Genomic DNA, 14,592 nt, shown 5'->3' with positions numbered 1-14,592 from the left:
AAAAGTGTTAAATTTTGTTCTCAGTTTACTTATATTTTGGGGTTATTTACAAGTTTTATTTGTAGGTTAATAATTGCTTAACTTTAGTTTTGCTGCTTTTCTTTGACAGTCACTCAGGACGAGTATAGGACCAGCCTGTGGTTCTGTACCAGAGCAGGAGAAGCAGCAGGAAACAACGAACACTGATCTTTTGTTTGTTGGATAAATAAACCTTAAACGCAACTTTTACCTTTTGTTTCTCAGCAGAGCGCAGCAGCGCCTTGATTTTAAATGGTTGGATGTTTGGTGGGACAAACAATGGAAAATAGTTTTTAGCCATGTGTTGCAGACACGAGGGTTACATCCACCCAGCGTCCGTGGTTACCATGGTTACTGCGGTGAATTAAACAGCTGGCACTCCGTGTTTACGTTTTCATTACGAACGAACTGTCTGACCTGGTTAACTTATAGTTAGGAGTATCGCAGATAACACCCACGTGAGCTGTGTCCTCGGAAATCTGGACTGGTGTGGACTCTCCAAGACAAACTGGTAAGAACGGTTCCCCACTGCACTGAAATAAACAGGCTATTGCTGAAACACACGTGCTGTGTTATAAACTAAATGTGGATTTGCTATTAACATGTTTAGCTATGAAGGAAACTTTCCTTCCGTCTCGTTGGTGAGCAGCGTTTTCTTCTGTCGTGTTTCACAGTTTCTAACACAGTTAAACGCAACATCAAACAAACACAAATCAGATGTTACTTATTTTTGCTTTATTTCAGTCATCCTAACAGACAGCTGGTGCTGCGAATATAGTTGAACACATATTAATAACAGATGATCATTTCTGGACAGCGTCTTCTCTTCTTTCCTTGTAAAAAATATTTTTAATGTTAGTTTAAATTCAAAGTTGGCGCGAATGGTTCAGTCGAACACGTGCTCAGTGAGACATTAAACTAAAGTTATGAAACTTTAATCTGAGCCAAATTAAACAGTGACGTAAGCGTGACCCTACAGACAGACCGGGCCGGTGTTTCACCTCCACCGAGAGCTGAACCCAGCGGGGGTTGAAAGCTGTGTGCCGGGGTCCCAGACTAACAGACAGCGGCAGACTTGGAGCCGCTTCCGACAAACCAGCAAATAAACACTGAACATCTGATCTGTGACATTTGTGACGTCCTTTCAAACACACACCGCAGCCTTTTTGACCAATAAAATATTCTCATACACGAAGCGACCGCAAACAAATAAACGTCACGACGCCGGTGTTCACGGGACAGGTCAGGAGACGGCCTTCGTTTTCTTTCGCTTTGTACGTTTTATCTGATTTCAGCGCTTTCGCCTCACAGCTGCTGTGTGTGCACTCACAGAGACTTCATTCCTGTTTCACGCACAACACACAACTTTCGCTGTTTCTCTTCTGAGTCTTGCACAGAAACGTTTAAGTTAAAAGAAATGTTATTGTGCACTTCCAGCCTAGTTGTAGAAATCAGCACTCCTGTTTATTTACGGTGATTTTAATTTGTTTTCCATAACAAAGAAGTACGTCCTGCACATGTTGTGACATCACATCCTGTTATCGTAGTCTGCCTGCCTCATTTTTCTGGACACGAATTCAATTTGAGAATCGTCTGAAATGATGGAGCAGCGAGTGCGTGACATTTGTGTAACTGCGCTTTCTCATCTGTGCGTGAAGCAGCTGGAAGTCTGCAGAGTTTCTCCGCTCCTTCACGTTCATTCACACAGCGCACTGCCGCGTGTTTTTTTACAACGTGGGAAACCGTGATTCAGTTTGCAGATACTTATCACAGCGCGTCCTGCCCTCCTACACATCAGACAGACACTTCCTGCAGGGACGCAGCACAAACAGCCCTGACTGTCTCTACGCTTTTCTCTTCATCACAGACCTCACACTGGTTTATGACTCTCATCTTATCATTCATTGTGCTTCCTGCTCTTGGCTGCGCTTACATGTTTCCACTGCCTTTAAGTGTCATCTGCATGCATCTACATGCAGGCACCGCACATGAATCCATCACATCCACACGCTCCTATGATGAATTCGTTTATGTGCATTTTCCCTCCTTAATGAAAACAAACACAAGCGGTGTAGCTTTGCGCTGCTGTGTTAAGACACCTGCTGTAGTTGTGCGTATCTTCCTGAGGTTAAGCATTAATCATCACAGTCTCTGCAAACTGTGTGCAGCTCAGGCTGTAAAGCTCAGGGGGGAGTTCGTGCCTCACCCTCGGCCTCCCCGCAGCTACGGTATGAAAACCCTACATTTTCTCCACCTCGATTTTCAGAAAACTTGACCTCCGACCTTTAAGTTGAGTTCACTGAGTTATCACGTTGACACAGACGTGCGCGCTGCCCACCTGTCCACAGGACCCCGTGTCTTTAACTGCATCTGAGGACGTCTCTGGACGCCTGCTTTTCCCTTTTCTTTCATCGCGGCTCATCCAACGAGGAGCGAGACGTTGCTCCGTGTTGACATCATCACACGGCGGCTCTGCTGGGCTGAGCTCCGAGTGTGTGCTTGTGTTAAAGAAACAGACAGCTTGATGAGCTGCAGCGGGTCAGAGGAACCGCAGGTGTGACCTCACCTGTGGACGTCGCTCGCTCTGCGCCTGCCCGGGGTTTTCTGCTCTCAGCGCTGTGACGTCGAACCATTTATTTGTTACTCTTTACTTTCACTAAAGCTGACATTTTCACTGTTAAAGAGACGTCATCGTCCCCTTCCTCTCTTCTGTGGACTTTAACTTTTTTTCCCACTTCTGCTAAAAGCTGATAAGTGCCGATCAGCCTCGCCAGATAAACCAGAAGTCTCTAAATTTATCTGTAAAGAATCATTACTCACAACTCATTTGCTGGAAACGCCTTCAATATGCATATATGTGTGTGTGTGTCAGGGAGGCGGGGCTTGTGGTCACACTGACGACAGCAGCAGCATGTTGCTAACAGGCAGGAAAACACCTTCCATCTGTCTGCAGCTTCCGCAGCTCCGAGCACATGATCTGCACTGACACACCGAATCAAACGCACACAGAGGACCCGAAGAGAAGCCGGAGGGCCCGCTCAGTCCCTTAGGGATCCAACACGCGGTCCGAGAGCCCGGGAGGGGACGAGGCGGGAGCTGAAGATTCACTCAGGTTTGTTTTTAAGGGGAAACAATCGTGACTGTGTGGGAATGTCTGTTTCAAGGGGGACCATGTGAAATGGATGACCGGCACACACACACACACACACACACACACACACACACACACACACACACACACACACACACACACACACACACACACACACACACACACACACTGTGAAATAATGAACTAACAGAGTTGAGATCTGTGATCTGAGAGTCATTTTCTCTTCCTGCTCCCGTCCTCGAGTCTCGTCGTCTCCTTTCAGTAGTTTTCTGTCTGATCACTTCACGTCTCTGTGGTCGCTTTCGTGTCACTCTGGTGGTTTTACATCCTCTCGTGCTGAGCTTGTGTGTCTTTGGGGTTGTTTGACTGATTTACAACAGGAAATGTCACCTCTGTGACAGTTTGGTAATCTTTTCACACATTTCACAGCGTGTAGGTTTATTTTCTAACCTCTCCTCAATATTTCATATCGCTGTGTTAAAGGATTACAAATGAAGAACCAAAAGCTGCGTTCCTCTAACATCCAGCAGGGGCTCGAGCAGTGAGGTAAAACATGTTTACAGCCTGATACAGAAACGGTTTAGCTCATTTCCTCACAACAACTGTACGTGACTCACCTGTTTGATTGTTTCAAGGCTTAACGTTTGCATAATTGGGGCTGTGGCCTCTCTGACTGGCAGGTAGCTGCTAGCTGTCTGCTGGCCTTCGCTTCGGCTCGCTGGAGTCCCTGAACTGGACCTCCGGACCCCGTTTGTGATACAAAACCAGTGTGTAAACACTATGGTGTCCCTCTTTTATATACAGGCTGTTCCTTTTTTAAGGTTCAGGGGATAAAAATACTGAATGCATCCAAAAGCGGCAGGTTCCTGGGCACATGCTGAAATGCATCTTGAGACTCGTGGTTCTCTCCTTCAGCTTTCACCGCTTCGTCTCTGCGGTCTCGACACGGGTTTGGACATTTCTGCCTCCTCTGCTTGTTTATCATACAACTGCAGCTGCAGGTGGAAATTCTAGTCCCAAACCCTGGTGTCTGAGTGCCATGACCTTTAGATGACTCTTCATTTTCAAAGAAAGCTAAACCCCCAGTGTCGCTTTCTGTAAAGCTGATTTTCCCCAGTTTGTGTGACTCAGTACAGACGATTTCCTTCGTCTAAATTTTCCTGCTTTATTTTCCTTATTTGGACGAAAAATGCAACGCAGTTTATTTTCACTTGGGTGCACATGCGTCGTCCTTCTGCCACAAATATTCACAGAATGTGGATTCATCCGCCGCTGAAAATAGTCCTGAAGACGAGCGCTCTCTCCTCCGAGGCTTGAACAAAAGCCAGTGTTCAGGTGAAGCCACAGACAGAGAGGAAGTCAGATCGTGTTGGAGGCCACGTTCTCCTGGTTTGGGCTGAGAACTTCGAGGACTTCCTGTTCCACCTATGAGAACGAATGAGGCCCTCATGGGAAAAACTGTTAAGGTAAAACACATTTCTGCGAGTGTTGGGGGCATCATAGCGCCCCGGGGTGCTTTTTGGCATCCTCCATTTTGATTTGGGGCGTGAAGCGAGCAGCGGCCTCCTGATAGCATCACTTTCAACCACCACGTTCAGCCGCTTCAGCCGGGCTTTAACTTCAGGTGACCATATTTTGAAAAAGGACACTTGGCCCAGTCACGAAGGACTTTGATAAACTTCGTTTAAAGAAAATTTTAACATATCTAAATGATGCTTTTTCTGTGCTGTTAATGAATGGTGAAAGTCAAGAAGTCAACAAGTGCAAAAAAAGAGGACGCTTGGTCACCCTACTTTAACTTCTAACGTCTAGTTACCGTTAAGAAACGAGCGCCGTGGAGGGAGGACGCCGCGCTCTAAGCGTTAGCAGAAAGTGAATGTTTTTGGACAGAATCACCTTCAGAGTGAGGAAAACTGAAGGACGTGAGCAGGCTGACCAACGGTCCTCTTCTTTGGAAGTCAAAATATGACACAAGTGATGTTTTATTACGGAAGGCGGATTTGTGAAAATTAAAATGTGACTTTTTCTGCAGAAGCAGGTGGAAATAACTTGTTTCATGTGTGCAGCTCGCAGCGGTTGGCTCAGTTCAGCTTCGGTGGTTTGATGGGATCAAAAAGAAATGTTTTTGCATTTAAATGCAGCAGATCTGTGATCCTGACTCGACGTTACAGGATGTTTCTTACCTGCTGATCCTCTCTGAGAGGATTATCACCAGGACAGGATACGTGCTGATGGTTTGCAGCTGTCATCACAGAATCTGCATCGGTTTGTGTGTCTTCGACATGAAAATGAGCTCCCGTGATCGCGAGCTTTCTTTTCTCTGACTTCCTGCTTCACACAGGTTTGCTGCGACCACAGAGCTTATTTTACATCCTGCACGTCAGCGTGTGCCCGTCTCACACCTCGGGCTCGGCCACAGCTCGCTGCTGTTTCTGAAAAAGCAGAAATGCTCAGAGGTCAGAGGCTCGTATGTAAACATAGAAAGCAGCTTCTCAGCCTTTTTATGTTTACGTGACGGTTACATTCATAAATGCTTTGCTAACAACTGCTGATGTATGGAGCCTCAAAACCAGAACTTTTGGTTTAATGTTCTATAAGATGTGCAGTTCATCTGGTTTGTGGCTGCTTATAATAATGTAGATAACAGGAAATGATTCACGATAAGAAAACATCTACAAACATCATAAATAACAAGTTTGAGGGGAGCTTGTTAGAAGATGAAGAAGACCTGAAACCAGCTGGGAGCAGCTGTGTCGGCACATCGGGAGGATTCAGTAGCTGCTGCTCGTTTTCAGGGTTTAGATGGTGAGAGATCTGAGGTAAACCAGACGCTCTAACAAACTTCAAACAGGGCGCTTCATGATGATTCCTCTGATTTCAAAACTTATTGACAAAAACCTGTGAGTTTGAGATTGTAGGCGTGCTGGATTTCCACTGTGAGCGTGAGAGGAAATTTAGTGCAGCTGAGTGTTTGAAGCCGTCGGCTGTAAACCTGTTTCTGTGTCAGCTCCTGTTTCAAGTCTGTTTAACTGCAGGGAGAAAGTGCCCTGAACACAGACACATCACAGACACATCACAGACACATCACAGAGTCACATCACAGACACAGAGTCACATCCCAGACACATCACAGACACATCACAGACACAGAGTCACATCACGGACACAGAGTCACATCACAGACACAGAGTCACATCACAGACACATCACAGACACATCACGGACACAGAGTCACATCACAGACACAGAGTCACATCACAGACACATCACAGACACAGAGTCACATCACAGACACATCACAGACACAGAGTCACATCACGGACACATCACGGACACAGAGTCACATCACAGACACATCACAGAGTCACATCACAGACACATCACAGACACAGAGTCACATCACAGACACATCACAGACACAGAGTCACATCACAGACACATCACAGAGTCACATCACAGACACATCACAGACACAGAGTCACATCACAGACACATCACAGACACAGAGTCACATCACAGACACATCACAGACACATCACAGACACAGAGTCACATCACGGACACATCACGGACACATCACGGACACAGAGTCACATCACGGACACAGAGTCACATCACAGACACATCACAGACACAGAGTCACATCACAGACACATCACGGACACAGAGTCACATCACGGACACAGAGTCACATCACAGACACATCACAGACACAGAGTCACATCACAGACACAGAGTCACATCGCAGACACAGAGTCACATCACAGACACATCACAGACACAGAGTCACATCACAGACACATCACAGACACAGAGTCACATCACGGACACATCACAGACACAGAGTCACATCACAGACACATCACAGACACAGAGTCACATCACAGACACATCACAGAGTCACATCACAGAGTCACATCACAGACACATCACAGAGTCACATCACAGACACATCACAGACACAGAGTCACATCACAGACACAGAGTCACATCACAGACACATCACAGACACAGAGTCACATCACGGACACATCACGGACACAGAGTCACATCACGGACACAGAGTCACATCACAGACACATCACAGACACAGAGTCACATCACGGACACATCACGGACACAGAGTCACAACACAGACACATCACAGACACATCACAGAGTCACATCACAGACACAGAGTAACATCACGGACACAGAGTCACATCACAGACACATCACAGACACAGAGTCACATCACGGACACAGAGTCACATCACAGACACATCACAGACACATCACGGACACAGAGTCACATCACGGACACAGAGTCACATTACAGACACATCACAGACACATCACAGACACAGAGTCACATCACGGACACATCACGGACACAGAGTCACATCACGGACACAGAGTCACATCACAGACACATCACAGACACAGAGTCACATCACAGACACATCACAGACACATCACAGACACATCACGGACACAGAGTCACATCACGGACACAGAGTCACATCACAGACACATCACAGACACATCACGGACACAGAGTCACATCACGGACACAGAGTCACATCACAGACACATCACAGACACAGAGCCACATCACAGACACATCACAGACACAGAGTCACATCGCAGACACAGAGTCACATCACAGACACATCACAGACACAGAGTCACATCACAGACACATCACGGACACAGAGTCACATCACGGACACGTCACAGACACAGAGTCACATCACAGACACAGAGTCACATCACAGACACATCACAGACACAGAGTCACATCACAGACACATCACAGACACATCACAGACACATCACAGACACATCACGGACACAGAGTCACATCACAGACACATCACAGACACAGAGTCACATCACAGACACATCACAGACACATCACAGACACAGAGTCACATCACAGACACATCACAGACACATCACGGACACATCACAGAGTCACATCACAGACACATCACAGACACAGAGTCACATCACAGACACATCACAGACACATCACGGACACAGAGTCACATCACGGACACATCACAGACACAGAGTCAGATCACAGACACATCACAGACACATCACATCACGGACACAGAGTCACATCACGGACACATCACAGACACATCACATCACGGACACAGAGTCACATCACAGACACAGAGTCACATCACAGACACATCACAGACACATCACATCACAGACACAGAGTCACATCACAGACACATCACAGACACATCACATCACAGACACAGAGTCACATCACAGACACAGAGTCACATCATGGACACAGAGTCACATCACAGACACAGAGTCACATCATGGACACAGAGTCACATCACAGTCACAGACACGGACACATCACAGACACAGAGTCACATCACAGACACATCACAGACACAGAGTCACATCACAGACACATCACAGACACAGAGTCACATCACGGACACAGAGTCACATCACAGACACAGAGTCACATCACGGACACAGACACGGACACATGTCAGTTAAGATCAGATGAGACTGTGTGTGGCTGATCAGCACGTGGTGTTTACAGCAGCAGCTGTTTAAATTCTTCTAAAGTTGAGTAAATGTTTGTGCAGAGAAACGTGTCTGTGCTGCTGCTCTGATTTCAATGTGTTTGTTTCTCTGTGTGTGTGTGTGTGTGTGTGTCTGTGTGTGTGCGTGCGTGTGTGTGTGTGTGTGTCTGTGTGTGTGCGTGCGTGTGTGTGTGTGTGTGTGTGTGTGTGTGTCTGTGTGTGTGCGTGCGTGTGTGTGTGTCTGTGTGTGTGTGTGTGTGTGTGCGTGCGTGTGTGTGTGTGTGTGCGTGCGTGTGTGTGTGTGTGTGTGTGTGTGTGTGTGCGTGTGTGTGTGTGTGCGTGTGTGTGTGTGTGTGTGTGTGTACCATGTTTACATATCTTTGTGAGGACCAACAGCCCTTATGCGGACAAAATCCCCATACCCACAAGTTTGAAGGCATGTTTGAGACTCAGAGTGTGGTTTTAGTGTCAGGGTGACAGTTATGTTATGGTTAGCATTCATTCTTGATGGTTAGGGTGAGCAGCTAGGGAAAACATCGTGTCAGTTAGATGTCCTCACTAAGATATGAAAACAAGTGTGTGTGTGTGTGTGTGTGTCACAGCTGCTGCAGATTTGCAAACTTGCATGTAACAGTTTGAGTGAACCACTTGTGTACGCCGGGATCTCTCAGAGCCCCGCCCCCTGCTTGGCCGATGACCTCTCACAGTTTAAAAGGATAAACTCTCATTGGCTCGTGCCAGCAGCTACAGCACCTCCTTCCCACCTCAAACCTTCCTGCTTCTTCTTTGCTTCCCTCCTACGGCAGAGCTTTCCACTTTTCCCTGTCGACCTACACGCTTTCCTTCTCACCGACCCTTTAACACATTCATGCCCGCCTACACATCTATGCACCTGTACCTAAACTGGCCCCTTTTTCATGCTTCTCATGAATCCACTGCCAAATATGTGAAATAATTTATGAAATAAAAACATTTTTTGCAGGTGCTGGGAAAGAAATGAAACCAGTGTGTTTAAACTGACTGCAACACTTTCAGTGCAGACAGATAAAAACATGTGATTGTGCATTTTTAACGTGTGCTCGATCGATCTCTCTGCGTTTCTACAGAGCGAGATGAATTCATCCGACGCTGTAATACAAATGAGATTTTGTGGTTTAATCTTTGGAGTGGATCCTCTTCCTGTTTTCAGGCCGACAGTGAATGCCGCCGTGAGCAGCCCTGCAGCCTCTCTGCTTTCACCTCCCGACGAGCGCCACCTCACGATGACTCCTGCCACCAATCTCAGCACCGGCGGCGCTCCGGAGGAGAAGCCCTGCATCGTCAACGACCAGATGGGACCCTTCACAGTTGTCTACATCCTCATCTTTATCATCAGTCTGCCTGGAAATCTGGTGTCAGTGTGGGCCTTCATCCGCAGCCCCAGAGCCAAGGTAGGCAGGACGACTCGAGATGACCCGAGGTCACACACGAGGTGAAAAGTGAGGCGAATGTCCTGTGGCGAGGTGTCACATGACAGTGTAAAGGTGCTTGAAGAGCACGTATTAGATAAGAGAAGAAGAAGTGATGAGAGGATTTGTGGTCAGTTATGGTGAAATGAGCTGGAATGAGGATTTCTCTGACCCCGTGACTCACTGTAAGCTTCTCTTTTCCTCGGACATAGAAGAAGATATAGTCGAGGTTTTAAAAATGAAGCTTTAAAATGAAATCGTCCATCAGCCTCTGACTCTTCTGAGCTCAAAGCTCTCAGATGGAGATGTGGACAAAAAGAAGGCAGATTTAAAGCCCTTTTGCATCAGTACCTACTCAGATCAACCGGTTTTCCATTACAACCCAGTGTGCGTGCTTGTCGTCATAGCAACGCATCTGTGTGGCCAGCGACATAATCATGCGATACGAACGCTACAAGAAAGGACGTCGAGGCAAGAATAAACCTGCTGCTTTCCTTCGTTGCCGAGTTTTAAAAAATGACAGTTTTAATTTTTGCGAGTGAGACGCTCTCATGACTCATCGAGTGGCGCTTCTGACCGGCCAATATGTGGCACGCAGTCTGATGATGTCACATTTTAGTACCTGCCTGGGTGAGCAGGGACTATGACCTAATGGAAAACCCTGGAAACCGTGGCGAACGGTTGCCAAGTCGATCCGATTAGGTACTAATGAAAATGGGGCATAAGACGCTTCAGCACAGCCTTAAACACACATTTACCCCAGTGTGGGGTAAGTACTCCTACCTTACCCAAACTACAGGTTCTGGACAAATTCAAAGAGCTTTTGGTCATTTTAAATTTCATTTGTTAGAATTTATTAATTTTCCCCTGAACTGCAGTTCCTCTAATGTCCACTGGAGGCTCCGACAGTGAGTCAGTCCCCACAGTCCTGCATGTTCAAAGGTCCAACAGAACTGCTTCACAACAAATGCATGAAGTTTATTTTAAACACTCACCTGGTTAGATAGTATTAAGGCAGCTGCAGCACAGGTGGCTGTAGTAGCAGAGCTGATGATCTGAGTCCGTGTCCATGTTTAGATGTTTTTGTGTCCCTCAGCAGAAGAGCGCCAGCATCTACCTGATTAACCTGCTGGTGGCCGACCTGCTGCTCCTGCTCGCGCTGCCCTTTAAGATCATGAAGGACCTCGGGGTGGCGCCGTGGAACCTCATGGTGTTCCACTGCCAGGCCAGCGCCGTCACCATCTACATCAGCCTCTACGCATCCATCGCCTTCCTCGCCTTCATCATCACGGACCGCTACCTGCAGGTACTCTCCAAAAATGTTCAAAAGCAGCGCTCTGGTTAGTGGGCACCACGCACCGTGCGGTCTTTCTTATGTGTTTAGATTGAAATCGTTTTCAGACATCAGAAACAAAAATGTGAGTGTCCTCCTGCAGGAATGCCACACTGTGCGCTCTCTGCGGCTGCAGGAGGTCGGCTTCGCCCGGCTGCTGTCGCTGGTCGTCTGGCTGCTGCTGCTGCTCATCATGGTGCCCAACATGGCCCTGCCAATAAAACAGGTCACGGTAAGGCAACAGTCCTGACAATAAAGCCTCTGTGACCGTTGGAGGTGCACGATTCACATGTCTAAAGTGCACCATGCAGGCCGGCGGCGGCTATTGGAGACGTTTTCAGAATCAGAATCAGAAAGGGTTTTATTGCCAAATGTTGAGCAGGTTTACAACATTAGGAAATTGCTGCTGTTTTGTCCTCTGAGCAGAAGGAGGTGACACTGTGCCTCAGACTGGTGTGTTTCTGTTGCTCCTGCAGGAGCAGACCTACCTCAGCTGCTCTTCTCTGAAGGAGGACATCAGCCTTCACTGGCACGCTCTCACGGTCTTCCTTTGCACGGCGCTCTTCCTCAACGCCTCCGCCGCCACGCTCATCTCCAGCACCCTGGCTGTCAAAAAGCTCCTGCGCAGCCGCAGCGACCCCAAACTCTGGGCGAACGCCAGGAGGGTGGCGGCAAGCGTGGCGGCTGTGGCGTTGGCCTATGTATTCAGCTTCGTCCCCTACCACGTGGTCCGCACGCCGTACACGCTGGCCCAGACCAAACTCATCACAGACTGTGAAACCAAGAAGCGGCTGTTTCTGGGGAAGGAGTCCACTCTGCTGCTGAGCGTGCTCCACCTCTGCTTCGACCCGCTCATCTTCTTCTACCTTAACGCCCCGTTCAGACACACCATCAGAAAGCTGTTTCCCTGCCTCGGAAACCACGCCATCAGAGACGCAAAGGAGGAGGCGGCAGAGGAAATGATGCAGCCGGCGACCTCTGCACAGCAAGAGGCTGCATGCTAACCACACCGTCTCCTCCAGGATGGTACTTAGCTTAGCACAATGACTGGAAACTGTTAGCTTAAATGCTCTCTTGAAAGACTACAAACATGGACTAAAGACTTACAGATGCTCCTCCATGTGCAACAGGATTCAACTTGACTTATTAAACTTATAGATTATTACTCACTGTTCAGTTTTTATCAGTGTGACTGGTGTTAATAAAATGAAGACTAACAGGTGAAATGATTAAACTCTGTGATGCTGTTACATAGACTGTAACTTTATATTATTATTGATTCATAAAGATGAAACAAAGAGAACAAACCCGATTGGTCCTTTTAAGTGCTGTGAGCGTCTGTCACCAGCAGAGGGCAGCAGTAACCAGTGTCCACCACAGTGCTCCTCAACTGAAACACCTTATAGAACCTTATGATATCCCGCTTGTCTTTTTCAACAGAGGACACAATTATTAAAGCTAAATACCACAACAAAAAACATTTTTAATGTCATGACAACAGGTCAGAAAGCAGAATCTAAACACTGTGATGACGATGTACTTAAAGTGTGTCTTGGGAACATTTATTGAAGAAGTCTTTTGCCAATAGCCATATTCTGAAATCGAACACCATCGACAGCAGCACTCTGACCTGACCTCTGTGTGAGGTCTGTCACTCATCGCGGTGCTGATGCATGCTCAATTATCCAGGTAAGTAAATCCCAAAAGGTTGAGTCTGTTCATCTGGAGGTTTCAGTGGGAGAAACGTTTCATCATCATCAGCTGACGTCTTCAGTCTCAACTGACTGCATGTTTCAACCTTATAAACAGGACATTTGAACAATGACTGAAACCAGCAGCACTGATGAACAACGGGCTGGGAGGTCAGTTCATGATCATTAATATACATATTCTCATGACCACTGATCAATAACCATGAGTACCATTCACAGAGAGTTGGGGAAAAGCTGCAATCACAGCATTGTAGGATGGTGACAGATGTACCCTTAGGCCCCCTCCTCCATTCAGAGATGGTCTTTCCCTCACGTTCCTTCAGTGCTGCTGGTTTCAGTCATTGTGCAAATGTCCTGTTTATAATGTTGGAAACCTGCAGTCAGCTGAGACTGAAGACGTCACCTGATGATGACAAAATGTTTCTCCCACTGAAAACGTCCAGATGAACAGAATCAACCTTTTGGGATTTACTTACCTGGATAATTGAGCGTGCATCAGCACCGCGATGAGTGACAGACCTCACACAGAGGTCAGGTCAGAGTGCTGCTGTCTCAGGAAGAAGATGATGACAATGGACCAAACGAGTTAGTGATTAAAGTGAACGGCATGTGCTTTTTCTTATTTCACTCATACTTACTCATATTAATCTTGCTTCAGGAAATGATGTTCACGTTAACCGATACCAATACCAGTGCCGATAATATCGATTTGCCCAACTTTACCTTGAAGCAGAAGGACAACTGAATATCTCCAAAGGAAAATGGACCCTGGAAAAGGAGGAGCCTTGGAACCAGGACTAAAAGAAACAGTATAACAGACAAATAAGGCTTTTAAGTATGAATAAACTTACCTCTGGTTTCTGTAGCTTAGTCAGTAAATGGTAAATGGCCTGTATTTATATAGCGCTCAAAGTCAGTGTTTGTAGTTGTTACCACAGACTGTTCCCAAATCACCGACACAGTGACGGTAACTGATTTAAGCGCATATGCTATTAGCTAATGCTACTCAGCCTGGCTAGCAAGCTCCTGCTAGTACCAGCCAACCATAAATGGTCTGTTACTACAGTAACCTCACAGCAGCCATATTTTTGATCAGATGATGTCATTAAAAAGGCTCCAACAGCACAAACACGGTCCACAGGTCCAGTTCAGGGACTCCAGTTAGCTGAGGTGACGCCTAGCACACAGCTAGCAGCTAGAGCTACCTGTGTCCCCATCCACCTGTCAGAGGCCACACCTCTAATAACGCAAACGTTAGGCTTTAATACAATTTAAGTTGAGTTTTAAAGGTGAAGTTAACGTTGGAGACCAAACATCATAAACATGTTTGTCCTTTTGAAGTCTCTGGTGGACATCAGAGGAACTGCAGGATTTGGTCCTGAGTGCTGACATCATTTTTATCATTTTCTGTGAACAAATGAAAGTT

The 14,592-nt window shown here is 46.9% G+C and overlaps 1 protein-coding gene across 7 annotated transcripts; it reads left to right on the top strand.

The window, feature by feature from the left end:
• Positions 1–413: 413 nt before the first annotated feature.
• Positions 414–12,761, top strand: gpr171 (G protein-coupled receptor 171). Of its 7 annotated transcripts, XM_080289220.1 has the most exons (6): positions 414–529; positions 2,972–3,130; positions 9,863–10,103; positions 11,218–11,427; positions 11,558–11,686; positions 11,931–12,704. In XM_080289220.1, the coding sequence occupies exons 3-6, from the start codon at positions 9,936–9,938 to the stop codon at positions 12,456–12,458; spliced, it is 1,035 nt and encodes a 344-aa protein (XP_080145346.1). In that variant the 5' UTR covers positions 414–529; positions 2,972–3,130; positions 9,863–9,935; the 3' UTR covers positions 12,459–12,704. The 7 variants fall into 7 exon arrangements, with proteins under 7 accessions (XP_080145346.1, XP_080145347.1, XP_080145345.1 ...); XM_080289221.1 differs by lacking the exon at positions 2,972–3,130 and having other exon boundaries at positions 420–529; positions 11,931–12,761; XM_080289219.1 differs by lacking the exon at positions 414–529 and having other exon boundaries at positions 2,891–3,130.
• Positions 12,762–14,592: the final 1,831 nt, after the last annotated feature.

This window comes from Astatotilapia calliptera, chromosome 14 (genome assembly GCF_964374335.1).
Source record: "Astatotilapia calliptera chromosome 14, fAstCal68.1, whole genome shotgun sequence".
Classification (NCBI taxonomy): domain Eukaryota; kingdom Metazoa; phylum Chordata; class Actinopteri; order Cichliformes; family Cichlidae; genus Astatotilapia; species Astatotilapia calliptera.
This window is presented reverse-complemented; position numbering and strand designations above follow the sequence as displayed.